Genomic DNA, 24,078 nt, shown 5'->3' on the forward strand with positions numbered 1-24,078 from the left:
ATCAAGGATTTTTTTTTAACTATCTGAAGGTGGCATACTAGTATTAGGGTCTGTATCAATCCTCCGCCCAATTGTTCTCCTTTCAAGAAAATTGCCTTGCATGTTGACCAGCATGGATGGAAGTACATTGTGGTGCAAAAATTGGGTCAATTTAGGCATTTTTAGACCTCTCAGGAGCAGCGTACGAAAATTGTTTACTTCTGAGTGAAGAGGTTTGTTTACAAGTGACGGAAACTTCAGGCTCACATAGCACAAAATCTTCACGGTCATGATACGAAAAATTGATGGTGCTATGAAAGGCCAACTGGTCAGCTATCCAGTGATTGGTAGCGTTTAGCTCGTGAGAATTTCTATCTACACTCAGAGACGGCATTACATTTGTGATTTAGTGTGTAAGTCAATGGCGCTTTCAAAAGGTGTGAAGACTCTCGCAAAAAGAAACGTCTAATACCGGTAATCTGACCTAGTTTCGAATGAGGTGTAACAGAAGTGTTAGACACCACCATCGATACCATAAAATACACACACAAAGCTTGCTACTATCGGTAATTTAGACACTAGTGTACAGTCAGTACATACAGCTGAGGTCAATACCCACAGCACAGTGTACAAACATTACAACGATGGACATCTCAGGTCCAGCTAAAGATAACAAGGTATCACGTTTCATTACTGTATTGTCTGCATTTTGTAGCGACGCGAAGAAAACGTCACTTGCAAGCAACGGAAAGTGAACTTTTTCAGATGGCCGCACGCGGTTTGGGGCGAGTCTTTATGGGCGTATGCTACCTGAAACAGGATCGAAAATTCCCTGCTAATGACCCTATGATAGGAGCTTTAATGTCAAGATGGATATGGGGACCTCGACAAACCTAACCTTGACTATACTGGGGCTACCAAGTTGTATTCATTATTCATTACTAGTTAAGGATCACTCCACAGTACAGCCAGGCACAATACTATCCGATTGCTGCAATGGTGATGCACCAGTTTAACGAATGTGTGGAAGATGCCGCCCTCCAAATGTATATATAACATTTCGGAGCTGACTTAAGGTGGCATACTCCTATTAGAGTCTATATCAATCCGCTCGATTGTTCTACTTCAGGAAAAGTGCCAAAAAGCAGCAGGAGAACATCTTTTGTGACCTGTTATCAATCATAATCTAGTTTTTTGTGGCTTTCATGTTGAAGAGCATGAATGGAAGTACATGTGGTGAAAAAATTGGGTCAATTGAAGCAATTTTAGACCCCTTTAGGCTTCCCAGGAGCAGCGTAGGAAATTTGTTTACCACTGAGTGAAGAAGTTTGTTTACAAGTGACGAAAACTTCCGGCTCGGATAGCAAAAAATTTTCACGGTCATGGTACGGAAAATTGATGGTGCCATGAAAGGCCAACTTGTCAGCTATCCAGTGATGGTAGCGTTTAGCAAGTGAAAACTTCTATCTAGATTTAGAGACCACATTACTTTTGTGATTTAGTGTGTAAGTCAATGGGGCTTTTAATGGGCGTATGCTACCTTAATTACTCGGGACGCAGTAGCCTATATGGCGTTCTACTGATACAGAACGCACCTTTGCTCAAATAGCATTTCCCCTTTCTATACAACGTATAACATATGGCTTGCCATAAACGTACGTGCATGTACCCAGGGAGTTGTTATGGTTCAATAACAACTCCCTGATGTACCACACTCTTATTAGATCCACACTATTGCACTATACTAACCTAAACTATACACGCATGCAACATTATGTACACATTATCGCCAAATTAGTATCTTGGGTCGGCCTCGCGAAGGTCAAATGGTAATTTTGTGTCAACGGGCGAACTTTTTATTTATCGTTTTTTAGATGGCGCTATTATCCTTCTACTTCTTTTACGATATTCATTTAGGTAGAGTTCCTATCTATAAAGAAACTCTACATTTAGGAAGGTGAGAGCGCAGCTAATTTTCTTCACGCAAAACCGTCTTAAACAACCAAACTCTGTTCTAACTTGTAGACTGACATAGTATAGAAACAGACGTACAGTAGCTATAACCCATTGAAAGACGATCGAGAGAACTTTGAGATACTGTACTATAATTTAGACATTCACTGCAATGTTATAAATATTCGAGGCGACCTCTATCGGACAGGCCTATAGGCTGACGAGAGTAAGGTCAGAAGGGACTACAGTTCCGGGATCCGGGTCACAATTAAGTGGGCCAGGAGAAATTTGAAGTGCATGGGAAAGCATTTGAACAATAATATAGTGTATACTCGTTTTCAAAATGTGTTTAAGGAAACATGAAGAGTGCAAAAAGGAGGCCCGGTGACACTTGCCTCCGAGACCCGTTGATGTATGGAGACGATCTCCTAAACAGCCTACTAGCAGCGCAAGCATGGGCGGCGATCCGTACTTCCGAGTGGGGGGGATATGACCTTGTTGACTATCTAAGCGTAGCGCCACCATGAGTTGGCGCGAAGCGTACAAGAAAATTTTGGGATTTACAAACCCTCTAGATGGTCGGAAACGGCACTTCCCGACGTTTCCAAGCGGCATATAACCCAACATTAAAATAGGGATATCATGTCCGAAATATCTCATAATCAGGATCCAAAATACTTTTTTTTTAAATTTCGGGTGTTATTTTGGGAAAATTGCCCCTGTCAATCTTGTTTCAGGCGCTACGTTAGAATGTTCGAGAGCTCTTTTATATTATTCGATGAAGAAAATGGCCTCATGCAGGCTATTATAGGCCTATACACATGCAATACACAATTACATATAGTTACATTCCTAGGTACCGATTGCTAGGGCATCCAGGTGAAACGTGTACTAAGCATTACCCTGGTAACATGAGATTCTCAGCGGTTCGAGGGAACATGTAGGCCTAAGTGTGTAGGCCTACTATAGGGCCTATATGAATACTATGAGGGTGCATATATGTACTATATCAATACCGTGGGCGCAATAATACATTTTGCTGTTATAGGGCCAGTGAAGCCTACAGTCAACTATTCTTGCTTTATAAAGACGGTTTATTTGAAAAGATCGCACTGCGTTTATGGTAGGCGAGAAATGAAGCTAAAAAATAGCCGTACATTCACGATGTTGCATATAAAGGCATGAAAATATTCTTATCCCTGGCATTTGGTGGGGGGGATATGGTGTATTACATCCCCTCCACCCATTTTCATGGGGGGGATATATCCCCCCCTTCCCCCCCAGGATCGCCGCCCATGAGCGCAAGTACCACAACATGGGTATGAGTACAACAGCATGAGCACATGGTATGTGTATAACACAACATGAGAACGATTACAAGTAGAGATCACTGGACAGTGGCGTATAGGAAAGTGAAGGGGGCAGACTGAACCCGGGTTGGGTCTCTGGACGGTTTTCCCCAGAAGAATTTTAGTTTTGTAAATACATTCTATAGTGGAACACAATGGGATACAAAAATCGTCAACTCATTTGTGTCTCCAAATTCTTTCTTTTCTAAACACTATGTGACTGTTTGTGGACATTACAGGTGGGGGGGGGGGTCGAAAAATAAAGGTAGGACTATATGCTTTACCGGTATGTGGAACCGAAAACTGATCATTTTGATTGTACTGACTCTCCCGTTGCTAGTACCATAGAGCTATAAACAGAGCTCCGTGCTAATACAAAGGATACAGATGAATGATTTAGCCGCACGGTTGTCGTGTGTATTCATTTCTTATTGACAAACCGAGGGGGAGGGGGGGGTTACATGCATACTGCTTCCCCTCCCCCACTTTCTAAAATGGGAAGGAGCTGGCCTCTCACGGCGGACTCACCCAACCCTTCTCTGCTCTAATGCTATATAAGCCTTGGTACTATATGCGTTATGAATACAAGTACACGCGTGCGAGGCTCTAAAGCACGGAGTATAAAGTACGAAGTTTATAGCACTCTGTGCCTTCTTTATAATCAAAAGGAAAATGCTCAGAGTACAAACACAATTATCATACCGAGGGCGACGGTATACAGGTACAAGAAACCATGGCTACTTGAGTAAGTGAACGGACTTATTATAAATCTTGGACACCGTATATCATAATAATAATAAAGAACGGATTGTCAACGAAGTACCGTAACAATAAAAATGGAAAAAAGGACCTTCGTGCCATTGCCATGTAATTATAACCAAGGGAATTTGACTTGAACAATATACAAAATATAGAAGTATTTGTACGGTGGCTTAATAGGGACATAGGAAAGAGAAAAAAGTGTTCGAAAATCTCAAAATTGTGACTTTCAAAGTCAAAATTTATTCTCAAAGTTTTGATAAGTATTGTCTGTGTACCTGGATCAGTACGTCGCTTGCGGTTGTACAATCTCCTTGGTCCTTTCACAAACTACCGCCGCGCACGGGGGGGGGGGGGTTACGGTCAATCCTGCAGTACACCACTAGTACTAACACTACGTGTCGCAATCAGTCTTGCCACTATTTGCAAATACAAACACTACCAGATTTGGGCACTATAATATAAAACAACGGATTGATGAATAAAAACCCAGTTCAGTATTCTTGACTTTCATTTCAACACTAAACACTATATGTGGCACGTAAAACGGCTACTTTACGTAACATCGTATTTTCTGTAAATTAATTAATAAGTGTGAAATTAACTAGGCAGCATGCACCCTAGCTAAGAATTAAAAGTCAAAATTTTGAGATAAAAAGTCAACATTTTTAAAAGTGAAAAGTTTGACTTGAAAGGCAAAATTGTACTTTAAAATGTCACAATTTTTCTTTCTTATGCACCTACTAAGCCACCGTACATGTGCAGTGTATCTATCTTCATCACAGAAAAAATATATATATTTCAATTGTCACGATAGGATAATTGTTACCATATGCATGAATGGGAGCATCCATTATAGATTTCCTCTAGGCGGTCCTTCACACACCATCGGCCACCCTTATCCAAAGACCTTGCTGATGACCTCACAATAGGCCTTGTCCATATACATCTGCATGACAGTTCAGTTAATATCCTACCGTATATAAGCCTATATAGTCATTTCCCTCACGTACCAAGTTCTAACCTCCAATTTTCTCTCTGGTGAAATTATCATTGTCATAATGGTTGCCAGATACCTGTTACAGACTTTATTCCTAACCCTGATACTGACAGACATGTTTATGGATTTGCTGTGTATGGAAAGAAACCTGCATAGTTTGTAGTGTGTCCCTGGATACTCAATAAGGAAAGCTTTATAATTATGACCATGTAATGCAAGAAAACGAAACAAGACTTTATAATTGGATGGGGGGGGGGGCGGGTGGATGGATGGAGGGGATGATGGGAAGGTTAAAACGGTTGGACCACGTGACTATCTTCATCTGCATAATTTCAGTGAAGAACGAATCCATATGGCACATTTCATGTTTATCAATCGATTTTATATTTTGTTTAGATCTCCTATCCCCCATACCCAGTGGCGGACTGGCCACACAGACATTTGGGCAATGCCCGGTGGTCCGATGATGGGCTGGGAAGCCTGGTAAAATTTACAGCCGATTTTCACAGTAGTTTATAGAATACAGACGGGCTGTGTAGAAATATATATTTTAACTGTGTGAATCAGTCATGTACAGACTGTCCTCGATCTCTGCTGCTACAAGGTGCTCCTCAAGTTGAACCTTTTCACCGATGCTTATACACGAGCATTGAGCTTGCTTATAAGCTGCTGGTAACGCTACCTGTGTCACAAGTGGCATGTGAACGTTCTTTTTCTGCCTTGAAGAGACTCAAAAACCGTTTGAAAAAGTACAATGACACAAGAACATCTTGAGGCGTTCATGTTGATGTCTGTGGAAAAAAGGATCTTGGCCAAACTTGACACTAAAAATATCATTGATGGTGTGGCTGTGTGAAGCAGCGAACTGCGTAGGCTCCTATGCTCTCGTAGACATGACATGTGCACGTGTTATTGAAAATATATATTTTAGTGGATTTTATTTAGGTTTTTTTTTCAAATTTTTTAAGCATGTTGTCACAAAATGCTTGAAAAACTAATTAAAATCCAGTCTAAAACATATATTTTTGCCTATTTTTTTTTTGACGTTTTTAACTTTCCTCAGTTTAATCAAGTGTTGCTTCTGGAAATTAGTTTTGGGTCTTTTTTAAAGGATTATTGTAACCTACAAAATAGAAAAATATAGCACCATTTTGCATCTAGGCATTCCTTAATTAACCTCAATAAAATCTCAAATTAAACCCCTCCCCCAGGACGGCGATCACTAGTAAGTAACATATCAATGAACAATGAGCCGGTCTAGGTGAAAATGCCCGGGCCGTTTTTAAGACCCAGTCCGCCCCTGCCCATACCCCTCCTCCTCCCCTATCCATTCCTTCTTTCTCGTCACGCTAACTGACTACACGTGACGTACTAAGATGGCGCATGTGGTTAAGACGGCGCTGTGGCTAAATTATGGTATCGAAAGCGCTGAAAACTGTACATATATAAAAATGCGGTAGTTTCAAACAAAGCTCTCCGAGTGTGTGACATGATCAAAAAGGAAAATTAGGCAAATTCATACGGAAAAATATTACTATCACTCAGATGATAAGCAATGCAACCCCACCCCATCCAACCGTCGCTTCACCTTCCACTGATTTGTATAAAGCGGCCAAAAAAGCGGTCACTGTATAGCCGCTATATCTTAGTATGGCATAGGCAGTGGGTGAGGGGGTGGGGTGGGCGTGGGAGGCTCGGGTTAGGGGGACAAAAAACATCTAAACATGTTGAGACAAATATTACGTATAACAACCCGCCGCCCACCCATCCCCCCGTCCCTTACTAAAAACAGGATTTAAAATTACTGTCAAATAAACATGTTTTAAAGATGACAGGTTAGCCAATCATGCCAACAGAAGATATTATATGAACAACATATATTTCCTTACCGTGATCACAGCAGGGTTGCTATAGCAACTGCCGTCTTTTTCTTGCGAGCGAATGATTAATTCCAACAACTTTGAGTCATTTACGTCGGAAGTTCCATTCTCCGTCTCCGTGGGTGACATCATTTCGTTTCTAAAGTAAATTTGGCATTCCAATTAATAGTCAAAAAGCTGAGTATACCTGACAAGTCAATGACACAACATTAAAGTACAAGTTTGTTCAAAATAATCCAGTTTCATGGATCACGTGTGAAGCCTCAAAATCAAAGTTAAGTATAGAGGTATAAGAAAATATTCACATACGAAACAGCTTCCTAAAGATTGCTCGCTGACATCTTCAATCTTTATAAATCAGGTTTGAGAAGACGAAGAAGAAGAATATTTTTGCCGTTTTCGAATAGCTCTCGAAATTGAATGGTAAATGGTATCACGGTACCGTATAGTAACCCGGTAAGTAAGTAATTTGGCGCGCTTTCAAGCACAGAGACCAAAACTCGACTGTGTCTTGGCAACCGGCAGTGTACTGGTTATCACGTGATTCTGAATGGGAACAATTCCGAGATAAATCATTGAAACAATAGCTTCACCTTAGAGATTCATATTCTTAGTTTGATTCCGTGTTGTTTTATCTGTAAGAAAGGAAATAAATCACTCACTTTTTTTTATACCGCCATTTATAAATATAAAAAAAATGATCTTGAGTCGATTACCCCCATGCCGCTCGGTTCATCAGACAATGGAAATTTCTTCCCAGCAGGTCAAGCGGTCGGCCACGAGAGTTTTTACTACGGTGCTCAAATTTTCCTCCACTGCTCTATAATAAATACATGTCATTTTGGACGACCACAAGTTTCATTTCCATTCACATATTATTTATAGTATCCCATTGAGAAATCAGACATCTACACAATCATGTCGTGTCAGGGGACAGAACAATCGAAGTTCCAAGGAGGATCATTGGTCCTGGTAACTTGTTACCGTGGTTACGTGTGAAGTACAGAGTGCACGTACACAGGTGGACACAGTTGATAGACGCGTGTTTCAATATATAAACCGCATTGACTTATAAAATCTCTCCGAAATCGATCACTCTATAGTTTTACTAATGTGGTCTGTGTAGTCAGTTTCTATAACTGAAATGGAAACAAGTCGCTAATAGAAGTATAGACATCAAATTTAACCACGTGTCCGTGAAAAATACTTGTACTCATGCTATGTGTGTGTGTGTGGGGGGGGGGGGTACAGTACGTGGGGGACTTAGGGGGTGCGACCCTAGAAATAAATTAACTTTAAAATTAGATCTAAACGCAAGGTTGCGCTAATTAATACTGAACGTTACTCCCCGACTGACGATGTGAGGACTGCCCCCCCCCCCCCTTGCGTACGCCATTGACACTCTGAGTCTAGCAAAGTTGCCTGTAGGCCTACCCGTACTCATCCTCTTGGTCTTGTACTCGGGAAGTTTTGGAAGTTCCTGTACGCACTCATATATACTCCTCTAGTTGTTCCATAACCAATCAATGAGGTATATTTCTTAGAACTGAATGTTAAGAAAGATATTCTTAACTGGTGATCCCGAATGCTATCTCATTTCTAAGCGACGGCAAAGCAAACAACATAATGTCAAGGTCACGTGATATATATACGGTGTCTATCATTGTACAGCGTTGGGGGTGGGGGTGGGGGAGAGAACTGTTGACGGATAATCACAGGTCTTGATCTTTGGGTCGATGTAGGATTAGGATCACGAAGGCTAACAATCACATCTTTTTAAACCAGGCCAAGAAAATTTGATAAGAAAGTTGATTTTGTCATGAAACATTTCTCCCTCCTTCTTCTCTCAATATGTAAAGTACTATGAATAAAGTAGCGGGGGACAAAAACGCAAAAAAAATGTATTAATAATAATCATAATAATAATTACCTGGATATTATTTACGACCGTGTATGTTTCTAACAATTATGATCATGAATTTTTCTGAGAAACGACATATAGGAATACAATACTCTTTGTCTGGCTCGTATTCAGAAACGAGGTCAGTCATCGGCCATAACATGCGATTGACTCGAGAACCCCCCCCCCCCCCATGTGAATAGGCCTAAATCAAAACATTTACTTAGAACTCCTCGACATAGTGGATCCTCTTTCTATTTTGTATTCCCAGTGGCGTACAATCACCACCATTTTTCAAAGGGGAGGGGAGGTGGGGGAGGTGAGGTGAGGTGGGGGAGGTGGGGGAGGGGCATGGTTGAATCGATTTCGAATCCGATTAGCTTTTTTTTGTGGGACTGACTGCAGTGATTGGAGGAGCAACGTTGCGAAATATAAACTGTACCGTGTTATTGGCTAGAAGGCAAGGGGTTGGGCGATGTCTAAGGAAGCTGCAGAAGAAAAAAGTACATATCGAAACTATCGGAGAGAGGAACTACTTTAAACTCTCACGACCAAGTGGGTAGTCCAGTGGGCAAATCAAGCACAGAAATACGTTTCCAAATCAGAGGTGAATTCAATATCGTGGATTGTATTTCAAAGGCCAGTTTGGGGAGACCAGGGGGTGGGGGTCCCGTAAGCTCAATTTGCTAGCATATAATATTACCTTAATCTTGGGAGTATAGAGTTAAGGGAAAACAAAAAACCGGTCCCAAACCGATTCCAAGTCGACTCGAATTGACAAACCTGGTTTTAATGGAGAATGATGGGGGGGGGGGGGGGGGTTGGCCCACACACTCTCTTTGCCTCTTCCCCTATCCTAAAAACTGGTAATTTGGGAAACTACATGAAGAGTTCCCTCTAGCTGATATCTTGTAAAACTCCAACAAAGCTTTATATAATATATTTTAGACAGGCGCGATTTTCTAACCCGGGGCGCGAATTACTATCTAAGCGGAGCGCCACCATCGGTTGGCGCGGAGCGTACAAGAAAATTTCTGGTTTTGATACCCCCCAGATCACCGGAAATGGCACTTCTCGGGCTTGAAAATGACCAACCAGATGTACACTTTTGCCTGAGAACCGCAGTATTTCCCAAAAGTTTTTTTCCATCCATAACCTTTTTGAAGATTGTCACCAGTCACACATCATGTTCGACCTCATTGCATGTCCTATGGATCATTGCTTTTGAAGGTAATACTACGTAACGGCCCACAATATCCGAAAGCCCCACTTTTCAAGGTTTTAAGCCCATTATTTGTTGAGAATTTGAAAATTCACATTTCTCGTGAATAAAATCACTTCAGAACATACCCATAATGTTGCACAAAATTCAATCTATGGACAAGCAATATAGAAAAACCTCCTTGAACCCCTAACAGACAGGTGAAAATTGCACGAGTAGAGGAAAGTATGATGAAGAATGTTGGTGAGGAAATTTTCGAAAATTCAGACACAGTTAATTTCTTGGTGTAGAAATATTGCAACCTCCTATAATGGCTATTATAAAACTGCGTTGAAGGAAATGAAAAATAGCAGATATTTCCGATATCAGGTATATCGAAACCGAACACTACACACATAGGCGTAGGTCCCGTAGGAGGCGGGGGCTGCAGCCACCCCCCCCCCCGCAACTAAATTTTCCCCATTTTTTTCGGGCACCTACTGAAAGAAAAATAAATAGCAATGAATAGCTTAAAAATTATCCCCTTGGTAATTAAAACAAAGTTCTAAGCTTGGCCGATATTACTACTGTAAAGGAGAGTTTTGACATAAATGGATCTGTATGGTTTTTCTCCATCTACATAAGACATTTGGTTGTTTACATTAGCATCCGGCGGTATACTGTGCAACTTTCACGGACCGTACGGTAAACGATGGCATGCGATGTAACGACCGATGCTTGCTTATATGATATTGGCATCGATATGTTGAACGCGCGCTTCGCGCGCGAAAAATTTTGGCTTTTTTTTCGGGCAAGTCATTACAGCCCCCAAATCCAATTGGGCTCCTACGCCTTTGACTACACACATAGACAGTTTTTGAGGCTGTTCATCCTGGAACATGCATTTCAATGCTCACTGATATGATGTTATATCTGCTCTTTGCTTTACAAATTCGAAAAGGCGTGTAGCGAGTAATTGCCAAGGGAGGGGCGAAGCCTGTAGGCAAACTACCTAAGCGAAGCGCCACCATGAGTTGGCGCGAAGCGTACAATAAAATTTTTGGCCGAAAATGCCTCCCAGATCGCTGGAAATGACACTTCACAGGCCTTGTAAGTTGCATCTAAGCAATGTCTATTTTGAAATTACTAGCGATGTCATAAAGAAAATTTGCTCGGGGGGGGGGGGGGGCGGTCGCCCCTTCCCGAAATGCGTCATGTTCCCCGACGACTCGGTCGAGTTCAAGACCAGCCACAGTTGGTTCCATATAGCACAATTGTACAATTGTTTAAGGCGTCCATACACACACACGCGTTATGATAGACCATATATAGTATTTATATAGATACATTAGTGAGAGAGGGAAAATGGAAACGTCAAAAATGGAGTTGTCGGTGTAAGGGGTAGAGTGAGGCGCACACCCCCTCCGAAATCCTTGATCTGTCACTGGCTACCCTGTGTATATAATAGGGATCAGCGCTTTAACTATGACTGTTCCTCTTTCTCTTCCCGAGGTCTTGGCTATCTTCTACTCCCCCCCCCTTTTCTCCTTTTTTCTTTTCCCTCCTCTTTTCCTTACCCGGGGGCGCGCGCCCCCAACGCCCCCCCCCCTGGATACGCGCCTGTTAATAGAGACCACTAGTTGAATCATATGTGAGCCAATAGGGCATGTGTCAAGCAAATAGGCCTACTGCTCAAAGATATTTTATCCTGTAAATTAAATTATCTTCTCTTCACATGGCATCGTTTTTGGAGAGTTTAAAGCTATTGTTTATTGTTTTACGTGTGGTCTGGTATAGAATAAGCCTCACATTTATAAAAGAAACTGTAAAAAAAAAAAATCTGCCGTCGTTACCCACAAATATTTTACTAACATTTAATGTCTGTTCGTGACGTCCCATATTTTATTTTATATTGCAATCACTGTAAACAAGTTGTTCGTGGAACCGCTAAGCTTGAGCAGAATTTTATGTTTTGTTTCATAAAATTTTGATCTGTGTTGTGTTCAGTTATTGTAATGACATTCTTTATGTATTTATGATATGTATTCTTGAAGTACGCCCTCTCCAAGATGGCAGTGCTACGCACTTACGAGTAAGAAATAAACAGGCAATCAATCTTCATGAATCAAGAACATCGTGTCTTTTTTTATAACAACTAAACACTATATTTGGCGACGAGGAGAAAATTTTACAATTTGGACGTGTTTTTACAATCATGGCTACCTCAGGACTACTCCCTCCGCCCGTTTTTCTATCAAGCCCTGGAGAGCCGCCTACACTGTGGCCGCAATGGAAGCGCATGTTCAGTAATTACATGCTAGCGGCAGGTACGGATACGTCATCCGCCGGACGAAAGCAGGCGATACTGCTTCATTCGCTTGGACTAGAAGGACAGCGAATTTTCTACACATTGCCAGACCTTCCCGTTGTAGAAGGCGAGGATGTTTACGATCGGACTATCCAAGTTTTGGACAAACGATTTGAACCAACAGTAAACGTCGTGGCAGCCCGCTACCGTTTCAGAAAGCGAGCACAACTAACAGGTGAGCCGGTAGACACGTACATGTCTGCATTACGCGAGTTGTCTTCGACTTGTAATTTCGGAACCTTCCTGGACGAGATGTTGCGGGATCAACTCGTCGAAAAAACGAACTCGACACGTATACGAGAACGACTACTCTTGGAAACGGATTTGAAGTTACCCAAAGCGATAGAAACCGCCCGACAGGTGGAACAAGCAGTAAGAGACTCCCGTTCCATATCTGGGAAAATGCCTGAAGAAGCGACGTGCGCAAATGTCAAGTTTACGAGGGGCAAGAACTCTGACCGTTCCAACCATAGATCAGGAGATGCTAGAGACTCGCAGTCGCAGTTCACAAAGTCTCGGGGAAATTCTAGTTTTACAAACCAGAACACTCCAGATAACAGAGGGCGCAAGTGTTGTTATCGCTGTGGATCGAAACAACATTTGGCCAAGTCACATCTATGCAGAGCAAAGAATGCTAAGTGCGACGCGTGTGGTAAAACAGGACACTTCGCGAGGGTTTGTTTACAAAACAACAATAATGCGAGTGTTCGAAAGGTGGATTCTACACAGAGCAGTACGCTACATAATCCTCGTACTACCGATGAAGGAGCAGATAGTGTACAGGTGTTGGGAATTTCTAACGTTACAGGACCAGCGGTTGAAGCCGGTTCCGCGAAACCAAGCATCGTCTGTGACCTGGAAATCAACAGCATCAGTCTGAGGTTTGTGGTGGACACAGGCAGTGATATTACCCTCATGAATGCAAGAAGGTTTGATAAGTATTTTTTGCGGGAATCCCTCGGTCCAATAAACAAGAAACTTGTTTCCTACAACAACACTGTTATCCAAACTTTAGGTTGTTTTACGGCCAAAGTAGGCCATAAAGGAAAGAGCATGCATGCCAATATTTATGTTGTTGAGGTGGGGATTTCCCTTATTGGTAAAGATGTCATCCAAGGACTAGGCTTACAGTTGGATGGCAAATCATTATCATGCCTACAGGTGGGTACAAGTGATGTTGGGCCTACACCTAATATGCCTAGTGCGCCCGGTGTTAGGAGGGGTAGCAAGGGTTATAAGCCTAACACTTGCCCTGACACAAGTAGTGATAATAACACAGGTATTAGTCATGGTAAAACTACTAGACATAGGCCTACACTTAGACTGAAGGATGGTACAGTCAGCAGTAATGATGCTAACAGTTACACACATGATTCAAGTGCCATTACAGGGCAATTTCAGGATTTATTTTCTGATGGTGTGGGGCGAATCAAAGGCTATGCCCACAAAATAAAACTTCAGCCTGGCTTCAAGCCAGTACAACAGCAACTACGACGCATACCATTTGCAGTCAGGGGTAAAGTTGCGAATGAGCTGAAGCGTCTGACAGACGAGGGGGTCATTGAACCAGTTCGGGAGGCATCCGAGTGGGTATCCCCAGTAGTAGTAGCGTGGAAAAAGGATGGGGGGATCCGTATTTGTGTTGATTTGCGAAAAGTTAACGAAGCGGTAGTGATTGAAAAATACCCCCTACCGAATATTGATGAGCTCCTGTCTAAGCTTAGGAATGCCAAATTTTTCTCAAAATTAGACCTCAAGTCGGCTTACTACCAGCTTGAGTTAGAAGAGAGTTCATGTTACTTAACAACGTTTGTGACACACGAAGGCCTTTATCGTTATAAGCGTGTTTGCTTTGGCCTGGCCTCAGCTCCTACCTGTTTTCAACGTGTCATGAGCTCTGTTTTACAGGGGATTCAAGGAGTCCAATGTTTCATTGACGATATAATTGTATATGGTGTAAACAGGGGGGAGCATGATAAGAGATTGCATGCAGTGTTGACCAAACTCAGGTCAGTGGGGATGAAACTGAACTCTAAGTGTGAGTTCAATGTGGGGTCAATTGAAATCTTGGGTCACGTGGTGGATCATAAGGGACTATCTCCAACCCAGACCTGGTGAGAGCAATTAATGAGGCACCCACCCCAACAAATAGGGATCAAGTGAAATCTTTCTTGGGGCTGGTGGGGTATTACTCCAAATTTATTCGCCACTTTGCCATGCGAGTTCAGCACATTAGGGATACAATGGTAGCTGATGCCTTTGAATGGACAAAGGAGGCCGAAGTGGCATTTCAGGCAGTAAAGCATGAAATCATCAATAGTACGGCGCTAGCCTTATTTGATCCGGATAGGGAGACCATTGTTACAACTGATGCTAGTGGGTATGGTGTTGGATCTGTAATGACACAAATTCAAGGGGGGCAAGAGGTCACTGTGTGTTTTGCATCCCGTAAACTAACCGCTACAGAACAGAAATATTCGGTGGGAGAACGGGAGGCCTTGGCATGCGTATGGGCGATTGAAAAATGGCATACATACTTATGGGGTAGACCATTTGTCCTAAGGACAGATCATAGGGCATTGACTACATTGTTAGCCACTAGTGGAACGGGCCATAGGCCAATGCGGATTGCCCGCTGGGCTACACGCCTCTGTCATTACAACTATACAGTGGAATACAAACCTGGTATAGAAAATAAAGTGGCAGACGCCCTATCCCGTTTGCCAGTGGAACATAACCCAGCAATTGGCGTAGTCGATGATGACGATGACGACATTGCTGCGGTATGTCAGACAGTATTACAGGAGAGTAGCGTTACCTATACTCAGCTACAAAGTGAGACTAATAGGGACGAGGCTTGCCAAACTATAAAAGGGTACATACAGCAGGGATGGCCTCAGAGTAAATCAGGAGTAGATGATAAAGTGAAGCCATACTACAGTGCATGATGAATTGTCAGTGCATGACAATATCATATTCAGGGGTGAAAAAGTTGTAGTCCCTACAGGACTAACAAGTATCATAGTTAGCATGGCCCATGAGGGACACCAGGGTATGGTAAGGACAAAACAGAGAATAAGGAAGCTATATTGGTGGCCAGGCATGGACAACCAGGTTACCACAAGGGTAAAGCATTGTGCAACATGCAACTTGGCTGATAAGTCGGTGAGCACAAGAGTAGCTCCAATGCAGCCAGTACCATTACCAGAAGGTAGTTGGGACAAACTGGGATTGGACATTGTGGGTCCCGATGAGACTGCACCATTAGGATGCAGATTTGCAATTACCCTGATAGACTACAAGTCTAAGTGGCCAGAGGTTGCATTTACGGATACTGTCACATCAAGCACGGTGATAGAGTTTTTATTAACTGTGTTCAGTAGGGAAGGCTACCCTAAAGAGATTGTGACGGACCATGGTGTACAATTTACTTCTCATGAATTTAAAGAATTCTTGCGTTCGAGAAACATAGTACATAGAATGTCCGCTATCTACCACCCTCAAGGGAATAGTACAGTAGAGCGATTCAATAGGGTGTTCAAGGGTTACGTACAAACAGCTAGGCTAGAGAACACCAATAGGAAAAGGGCAGTGCGAGAATTTCTGTGTATTTACAGGAGTACCCCTCATGCTACAACGGGGGAATCCCCAAAGATGGCATTGCATGGTCGTCATCTGCGAACCAAATTAGATATACTGTAGTGGGAGCAACCCCTGTACCTACACAGACTGACCCAGATAGAGTTAGAGAGTGTGTAGAGCATGCGCAGACTAAGAGCAAGCAATATTTTGACAAGAGAAAGAGGGTTAAGCACAGAGTATTTAAGGTGCATGACTGGGTACGTGTCCACTTACCAGGACATATTCCAAAGGGCAAAAGCAGTTATTCTGATCCTTTACAAATAACCAAGAAAGTTGGTCAAAGCACCTACATTCTGTCTGATGGCAAGACCTGGAATGTAGAGCGATTGGTTCCCTACATGGGAGGTTGGGCCCCAAACCAGGGCAGGAATGAAGAGTGGCTCTTGCCTGTGGCTGGTCAAGTAGAACCATGTGAGAGGCCCAGAGGACGGGAAGCAATTAGGGAACGGCCCATTAGGAACCGTAGACCACCCACTTGGGTGAGGGATTATGTCATGGACTAATTTAATGTTTAAAGTAGTCAAGAGATTTGATCAGTTTGAAGTTTAATATGTTTATTATTCAAGTTTATTAAAGTTGTTGATTTATGCATGTGGTATTCTTTTACAAACATGAATTCTGAAGAAAACAAAATCCTATGACCCTACTGCAGGGGTTACACTTCAGTTATAAGGAGGGGGAAATGTTGTGTTCAGTTATTGTAATGACATTCTTTATGTATTTATGATATGTATTCTTGAAGTACGCCCTCTCCAAGATGGCAGTGCTACGCACTTACGAGTAAGAAATAAACAGGCAATCAATCTTCATGAATCAAGAACATCGTGTCTTTTTTTATAACAACTAAACACTATAATCTGCCATTAGTGAAAGGGTTAAAGTTCAATCTCCCACAAACAAGCTCACAAAATTTCCAATGGCAACAAACAAAAACACTTTCTCTTTTCTTTCTTTAAACACCATCTGGCAGCTCCACAATCACAAACACATGTTTGTATTACATTCAGACCGAGGACCCCATTGTATTTTCCATTGTTCAAATCCACGTACCCCAACCCTACCCCAACCCTAACAATACTCCCCTTGCGTACGCCATTGACACTCTTAATCAAGCAAAGTTACATGTATACCTACCCGTAGGCCTACTCATCCTCTTGGTCTTGTACTCGGGACGTTTTGGAATATTGTTTAGATACTAGTGCAAACTTAACTACACGGTTTCTTAATTATAGTCATGTACTCAAACTTGTACTCATTCCAAGGTACTTCGACTTCCTGTACGCACTCATATACTCCTCTAGTTATGCCATAGACAATCAATGAGGTATATTTCATAGAACTGAATGTTAATAAAGAAATTCTTCACTGGTGATCCCGAATGCTATCTCATTTCTAAGCGACGGCAAAGCAAACAACATAATTTAAGGTCACGTGATATATATACGGTGTCTATCATTGTACAGCGTTGGGGGTGGGGGAGGGGGTGGGGGAGAGAACTGTTGACGGATGATCACAGGTCTTGATCTTTGGGTCGATGAAAAATTACACAATTCTTCTTTTGATATTAATTTTTTTTAATTATTTTCTTTTTCTTTTTCTTGACACTGAACAATTCTTGGAAACTATTAATGTTTTCCTACATGAACATTTAATATCACAAAGCATGATTCCAGGCAGCACTTATACAGTAGCAATGCAAGTTGGACAGTTTAACACTACAACAATACTATCTATTTTCTATGAAGTAAGATTAAACATACAGACCAGGACTGAACGTTGTCTGAGGAACCAACAGTTTTCTTTCTATGAATGATTATCAATGATTTCATATACAACAGTGCTTATTTTGGTATTTTGTACTTGCGCTTTGCAGTATGCACTTCATATGTCGTAACCGTGCTCATGCATATTCAACACTTACAGCAGGAATAACGTACAATACTGCTACACATGTAATTATCACATGGTTAGATAATCCCAGATCAGGATTATCCGGTGAGGACAATCCAGATTTTGCCGACTAAATAATCGCTGACGAAATTTTGAAAACAAATTCCTGAAGCATCATGGAGGTGGGAGGGAGAATCATTGCCTCCCCCACCCACCCCCCCCCCTCTCTTTTTAACACTCACCACTGACCTTGAAGAATTTCCTTGAAATTCAAATTCACTATGAAAAAGATAATGTAAGCTTTTAAGCATACCGAAGCCCCGTTGCTAGCTAGCACGAAACATTTCTGATTTTGTTATGTACGCTGGGAAGGAAGACAGACAAATATACACATATAAAGGCACACTATGCAACTATGACATCATCACACCTGTTTGCTTCAAGTTCACTAATTGTACAACCTGCGACAATTTCAAGCTATGGATATCTCTTGAACGTTATTTAGGAATTGGATGCGAGATTTCAACAGGATGCTGAAAAATTATTCCTCCTTCAAACGATCACAAACACAATTTCCCCTGGACTATACTTTTAACTTTACTACACTTCGACATATTTATTTCTCATATTTATATATATCTTGCTTCGAGATTGAAGAAAACCTTTGATTCTGCTACATCAACACTACATTATCATATTGATGGAATTTGTCTTTGTCAATATTCAAATTTTTTCTTTCTTTTTTTTTAAAAGAGAGAAAAAGTGTCAAATTTTCAGTTTGTGAATTATTCTGCTTTGTGTTTGATTGAAGGATGACTTTATAGCCAGAATTTTAGTTTTAAGATGTCTTTGTCCAAGTAAAAACATATTTTTTATTGAGTACCAGCAATGTTTTCCATAGCTAATCTGATTTTCAAGATATTCAATTTTATAACATGCTAAAAATTCACTGGAATGCTCCTACTGAACGGCTTAATTCGGCACCATCTGTCCTTGACCAATTTGTGATGCATTGCAAAACAGGACCGTTTGAAGCCATAAATTTCTTACTTCCTCCCATTGAATTTTGTTGTTGCATATGTCAAAGTGACCTCACTGTATTTTAATTGACCCCCCCTCACCTCACCCCCCACCCTCTCCTTCCACCCCATTATTCAGAGCCCTTGGGACAGGCTCGATTGCCCGACCAGTCAATCCAAATCTGCCCAAAATAAATCACCACCATTGGAAAGTATATTAAGGCCACCTGGAGTATTCCATCTGTCTTGAACGTTTTTGAGTGAATGCGGCTTCAAAAACCCATAAACATTTAATATATATATGATGATGCAAGATAAACCATAGTTGAAATAAACCATACCATAAAACCATAAAAAGTTGGATTAAAACATCATGATTAAACGACAAAATAACAATATTTTTTCATTTTTCTTTTGATAGATCAATTTGGAAATGTGCTATACAACACGCAAACGCTATTTATAAATATCTTTGTGAGACTTTACCCATCCTTTTAAATCCATTTAATAATAAAACACCTCTCCTCTGCAGGCTCCATAAATGTTCTTTTACAACAATTAAACAAACAAACAAAATAACAAAAAAATAACAAAAGACAAAACAAAATGTTTGTACATCTACAATTCACCCCACCCCATTCCCCCTGATATCTCCCTCCTCTTTAATATTTAGGCAAAGCTTAGTAATATTTAGAAGATAAGTTGAGCGACAGAACAGTTCGCTTCGGAAGAGTAAAGGCATGCATTATGGGGCTTGCTCTGGATAATATGTGTTGCTTGCAAACAATGCTACCCCCTCAAAAACCTCTCTACATAACCTCTACACGACCTCTCTAAATAACCTCTACACAACCTCTCTACATAAACATAGAAAAAAAGTAAGTGTACAATTTGGCAAGATTTGATTCAAGATGAATTAGGAAAACTTTTGACAGTCCCTATAATATAACAAATAGATTAACACATGTAGAGGCAGTGCAGGAAGTCTTTTGACAGTCCCTATCATATAACAAATAGATTTGCACATGTAGAGGCAGTGCAGGTAGTCTTTTGACAGTCCCTATCATATAACAAATAGATTTTCACATGTAGAGGCAGTGCAGGTAGTCTTTTGACAGTCCCTATCATATAACAAATAGATTTTCACATGTAGAGGCAGTGCAGGAAGTCTTTTGACAGTCCCTATCATATAACAAATAGATTTGCACATGTAGAGGCAGTGCAGGTAGTCTTTTGACAGTCCCTATCATATAACAAATAGATTTTCACATGTAGAGGCAGTGCAGGTAGTCTTTTGACAGTCCCTATCATATAACAAATAGATTTTCACATGTAGAGGCAGTGCAGGTAGTCTTTTGACAGTCCCTATCATATAACAAATAGATTAACACATGTAGAGGCAGTGCAGGAAGTCTTTTGACAGTCCCTATCATATAACAAATAGATTTGCACATGTAGAGGCAGTGCAGGTAGTCTTTTGACAGTCCCTATCATATAACAAATAGATTTACACATGTAGAGGCAGTGCAGGAAGTCTTTTGACAGGCCCTATAATATAACATATAGATTTACACATGGAGAAACAGTGCAAGAAAATAATTCCCTTTTCTACACATTCATACATCACTTTAGAATCAGTTGCGATCATGAGCGCCATGGGTATAACAGACACCTCTACCCCCCTATCCCCCCACCCCCACTCCCAAACCCAGCTTCCTGCATGTAAGTGTAACAGATTATAACTATATCCACCGGAGGTAAAAACTGTGTGCAAACTTTTTGATGCATGAATAACGTTTTCTCACCGAGACAAATCGGCCAACAAGGTTTCCAATGCCTAAGTTGCCAGTTTGCCTGATGCCCATGCAAAGCTAAAGACAAAATAAATCCAGCAAAAAAGTTAACAAGATGGCATAGTTATACATACTTCTGTAGGACAGTCAGCAGATTTTTGACACCTGAGTAAACCTTTTCGCTTTGTTCCTCCTCACCAAACCAACGTGGTTCCTGTGACCCGGTTTCGCCTCTTACGCATGCAGAGCTTAAGACACAGAAGGAGTGACAAGATTTAGATAATTCATTCCACTTTGTAGTACCACCCTATTAAGCAGACCTTTATTTCAACAACAACAAAAAATCTTCCTTTAATGCCTTTATGGCCAGCTTTGACTATGACTGACCACAAGATAGTAAATGCATTGATTGAAAGAGTTAGCAGGACTGAGAAGAGGGTGGAGGTGAGGATGGGGCTACGCCCACCGGACCCGAGATAAATTCGAGTGCCCAGGGGACATCTGGGAGGAAGAAAAGTGTATTCTCTCCATCCCTTGTCTACTAATCCCCTTACATCTATCTCTTTGTGTTCACCACGCTCATTAACCTGTCTGTAATCTGTGTGTGTTTTTGTCCCTTCTGTAACTGTAACTTGTCATTTAGCCTCTGAAGAAGATCCTGCTAGGATCGAATCGCCAGGCCAACTTACTTTTACACATTCTCTTACACAGGCTCTCTAGTGGATAAGCTGTTTGCTAACAGTTTTATTTTATTTTGTTCTCATGTTCAAAATATACTTATAGCAAAATGAATCATGGAAGAAAGGGGCCCGGGTGGACAGGGGCCAAACTTGGCATTAGATGCCTCTGAGTTCATCTGTCGTTCCTGTCCGTGACCTTTCTGTTACAGGTCAATCGGTAACGCAGTCGCTGCAATGTTTATACCACTGCCATATTGCGAGTCAGAGAGGGTATCTATTTTCACCTTGAGGTTGTTTCTACTTTGGACAGAAACCATTCTATGTAGGCTTTGGAAATGAAAACATGTTTTTTGGAATATGAACCTCCTGTCCCCAGGTCATCTGTTCACTGTTAACAACTGCGTATATCCTATAAGTTTTTACCGTCGATTGCGCATGGTATGTCATACGTACAAATACTGTTGAACCTTGAAGGGGGACAAGGGGGTGTGGGGGGGGAGAAGAGGGAGGTAGGAAGGTAGGTGGAGGGGGAGACATGAGTTCTTCATTCGCACCTTAAAGTTAACCATGAAGTTGAGTTTATGCAACCCTATATTGCCAGCAAAATTGTCACGCCTTAAGTCAAGAATTTTGTTAACTTTTGTAAAAGTAGTCCATGACACCTTCTTTATCAGTTAGGCTAATGAATTGCTGCTGCTACAAAGTAGATTCCTAACTTCTTGTGGAACTTTTTTACCATTTCAGAAACCCCAATGTGGCAGATGGTCCATGGTTTTTCCCTGGTGCAATTCAAGTACAAAACTCAGGTAATTAGCACACAGGATAAGTGATCTTCATCTGATATTCATCTAATCCATTTCTTTGATTCTCCTCAGCTGATCTCGTTAGAAGGTGTGGGTGCGATTGTTCAGCGGGTTTTGATTTCCTCACGTACGAACGACACAGACCCTTTTTCCATTGATACCGTCGGTGCTAGCGTCGGTGCCAGTGTTGGTGCAGTGGTGCCACAATGGTGCAGCAAGACAAATAGAGACACTGTGCCCCTTTGCAAAGTTTACTTGTGGTAATACATTTCAGCCTTCTTGCAGTTGTCGCTTGCCTCGCATTTAACGTCTGGTACCGGATCCAGCCAGGCAAATTCAGCGACCTCGTCTTCCTTGGATGGTCCGCAGTGAGAAGGAACTGGGAAGGACACAGGGGGGAAAAAAAGAGATGGATAAAATAAACTGTAACGCAAATAACATTTGAAGGGAACACGAAAGAGATAAATAAATAATAAATATTTCAAGGAAACCAACAAGTGATAAATAAATAATCCGAAACGCAAATAATATTTTTGAATTAAGATTTTTGAAAAAGAAAGAGAAATAAAACTGTAAGTAATGCAAATACTATTTCCAGGAGACCAGAAAGAGCTAAATAAATTATCCGAAACCCAACATAATATTTGGAGGAAAAAAAAAAAGGTAAATAAATAAATAACTAATCCGAAATGCAATATAAAATTGCAGCTTCTGCATAATGTTATATTTACTGTTTTGGTCTTGGGATGGCAAGATTCAGTACTGTGCCTCTCCAACCCACCCCCCCCCCCACCTCCCTTCTCCAGCATTAATGGAGTCCTATGGAATAAACATGTACACCTACCATTGTTCAAAAAGTTTGCGATGATTTCATTCATGCTGGCTTTGTTCCGACTGGAGACCTGTTTATGATTGACGATGGGTTCGGGATAATCTCTCCCTACGATGCAGTCTGCCTCTTTCTGCACCTCTGGTGGGGCGGTCCACGGATTGAACAGGTACTTCAGGGGCATCTTTGCAAGAGCTGGAATATACTTCCTGAAGATGACGTCAAAAAGTTTGGAAAAAAAATGAAATCCATCTGCGATGGTCACCATCTGCTATCCGTCGATACGACGGGACAACCGAGGATCCAAGAGATTTGCCAACAATTTCTGACTTCACTTTTGCATGCAATTGCATTCAGTACAAAACCGAATGTTTAGAACCATTACAATTGCATCACAAAAACTTTGGAGACAGTGTCTTCCTTACTCTAAATCCGAGTCTAACGAGCCACACATTGTTATCGGATTTTGCTATCGAAGAGTACCCAACATTTACCGAAATTCGACACACACAAAAATTCTGGTTTTAAGTCAAAAAGTATTCTCAAGAAATTCTAATAAGTTGTAGTTTATCACAACGTGTTGACGCTCAAATTTAGTCTTTTGGATGATTGCAAAGAAGGATCAATGATTGCTCTCGTGCGAGAAGCAAAAGAAAAACTTTCCAGATTGTGGAATGCTCATGTGAACTCGACATAACCACGATATGAGAATCGAAAGATGTCATTTTGATGAGAACTTCTCCAATGGGGTTTTAGTTTTTTTTTTATCTGTACCAGTCGTAATGCCAGAAATGTTCAATGCATTTGGGGGACATTTAACGACCAATCGCAAGGAAGCATCCCTTCTGGCTGAATCATTTCAAACAAGCATACACGGCAGAATGACTTAACCGAACATGAAAATATTCCGTGTTTCAATGGTGGAAATTTTGCCAGAGTTAGTAAAAAATGGAAAACAACTTCAGTTGAGACGTCATATAATATTACTATGTGATCCATTTTTTGTTAGACCACCAAAATATGCAAAAATGCT

At 41.3% G+C, this 24,078-nt stretch overlaps 3 protein-coding genes across 9 annotated transcripts in view; 1 reads left to right on the forward strand and 2 right to left on the reverse strand.

The window, feature by feature from the left end:
• LOC139966559 (solute carrier family 28 member 3-like) overlaps positions 1 to 7,152 on the reverse strand; it is a 47,577-nt gene extending 40,425 nt beyond the window's left edge. Inside the window, exon 1 of the mRNA XM_071969729.1 lies at positions 6,930 to 7,152. Within this exon, the coding sequence (XP_071825830.1) occupies positions 6,930 to 7,052 (123 nt within the window). The 5' untranslated portion in view covers positions 7,053 to 7,152. The remainder of the gene's footprint in view (positions 1 to 6,929) is intronic.
• A 5,084-nt stretch (positions 7,153 to 12,236) lies between these two features.
• On the forward strand, positions 12,237 to 14,507 carry LOC139971904 (uncharacterized). The gene has a single exon (XM_071978744.1). It carries the CDS (start codon positions 12,237 to 12,239, stop codon positions 14,505 to 14,507), a length of 2,271 nt encoding a protein of 756 aa, XP_071834845.1.
• A 3,074-nt stretch (positions 14,508 to 17,581) lies between these two features.
• The window catches only part of LOC139966588 (cryptochrome-1-like), a 45,362-nt gene continuing 38,865 nt past the window's right edge, over positions 17,582 to 24,078 (reverse strand). For all 7 annotated transcript variants that reach the window (XM_071969782.1, XM_071969791.1, XM_071969801.1 and 4 more), the window contains 2 exons: positions 23,061 to 23,254; positions 17,582 to 22,595 (listed from right to left, as the gene is read on the reverse strand). In XM_071969782.1, coding sequence (XP_071825883.1) covers positions 22,468 to 22,595; positions 23,061 to 23,254 — 322 coding nt within the window. In that variant the 3' untranslated portion in view covers positions 17,582 to 22,467. The remainder of the gene's footprint in view (positions 22,596 to 23,060; positions 23,255 to 24,078) is intronic.

Source organism: Apostichopus japonicus, chromosome 1, assembly GCF_037975245.1.
Source record: "Apostichopus japonicus isolate 1M-3 chromosome 1, ASM3797524v1, whole genome shotgun sequence".
NCBI lineage: Eukaryota > Metazoa > Echinodermata > Holothuroidea > Aspidochirotida > Stichopodidae > Apostichopus > Apostichopus japonicus.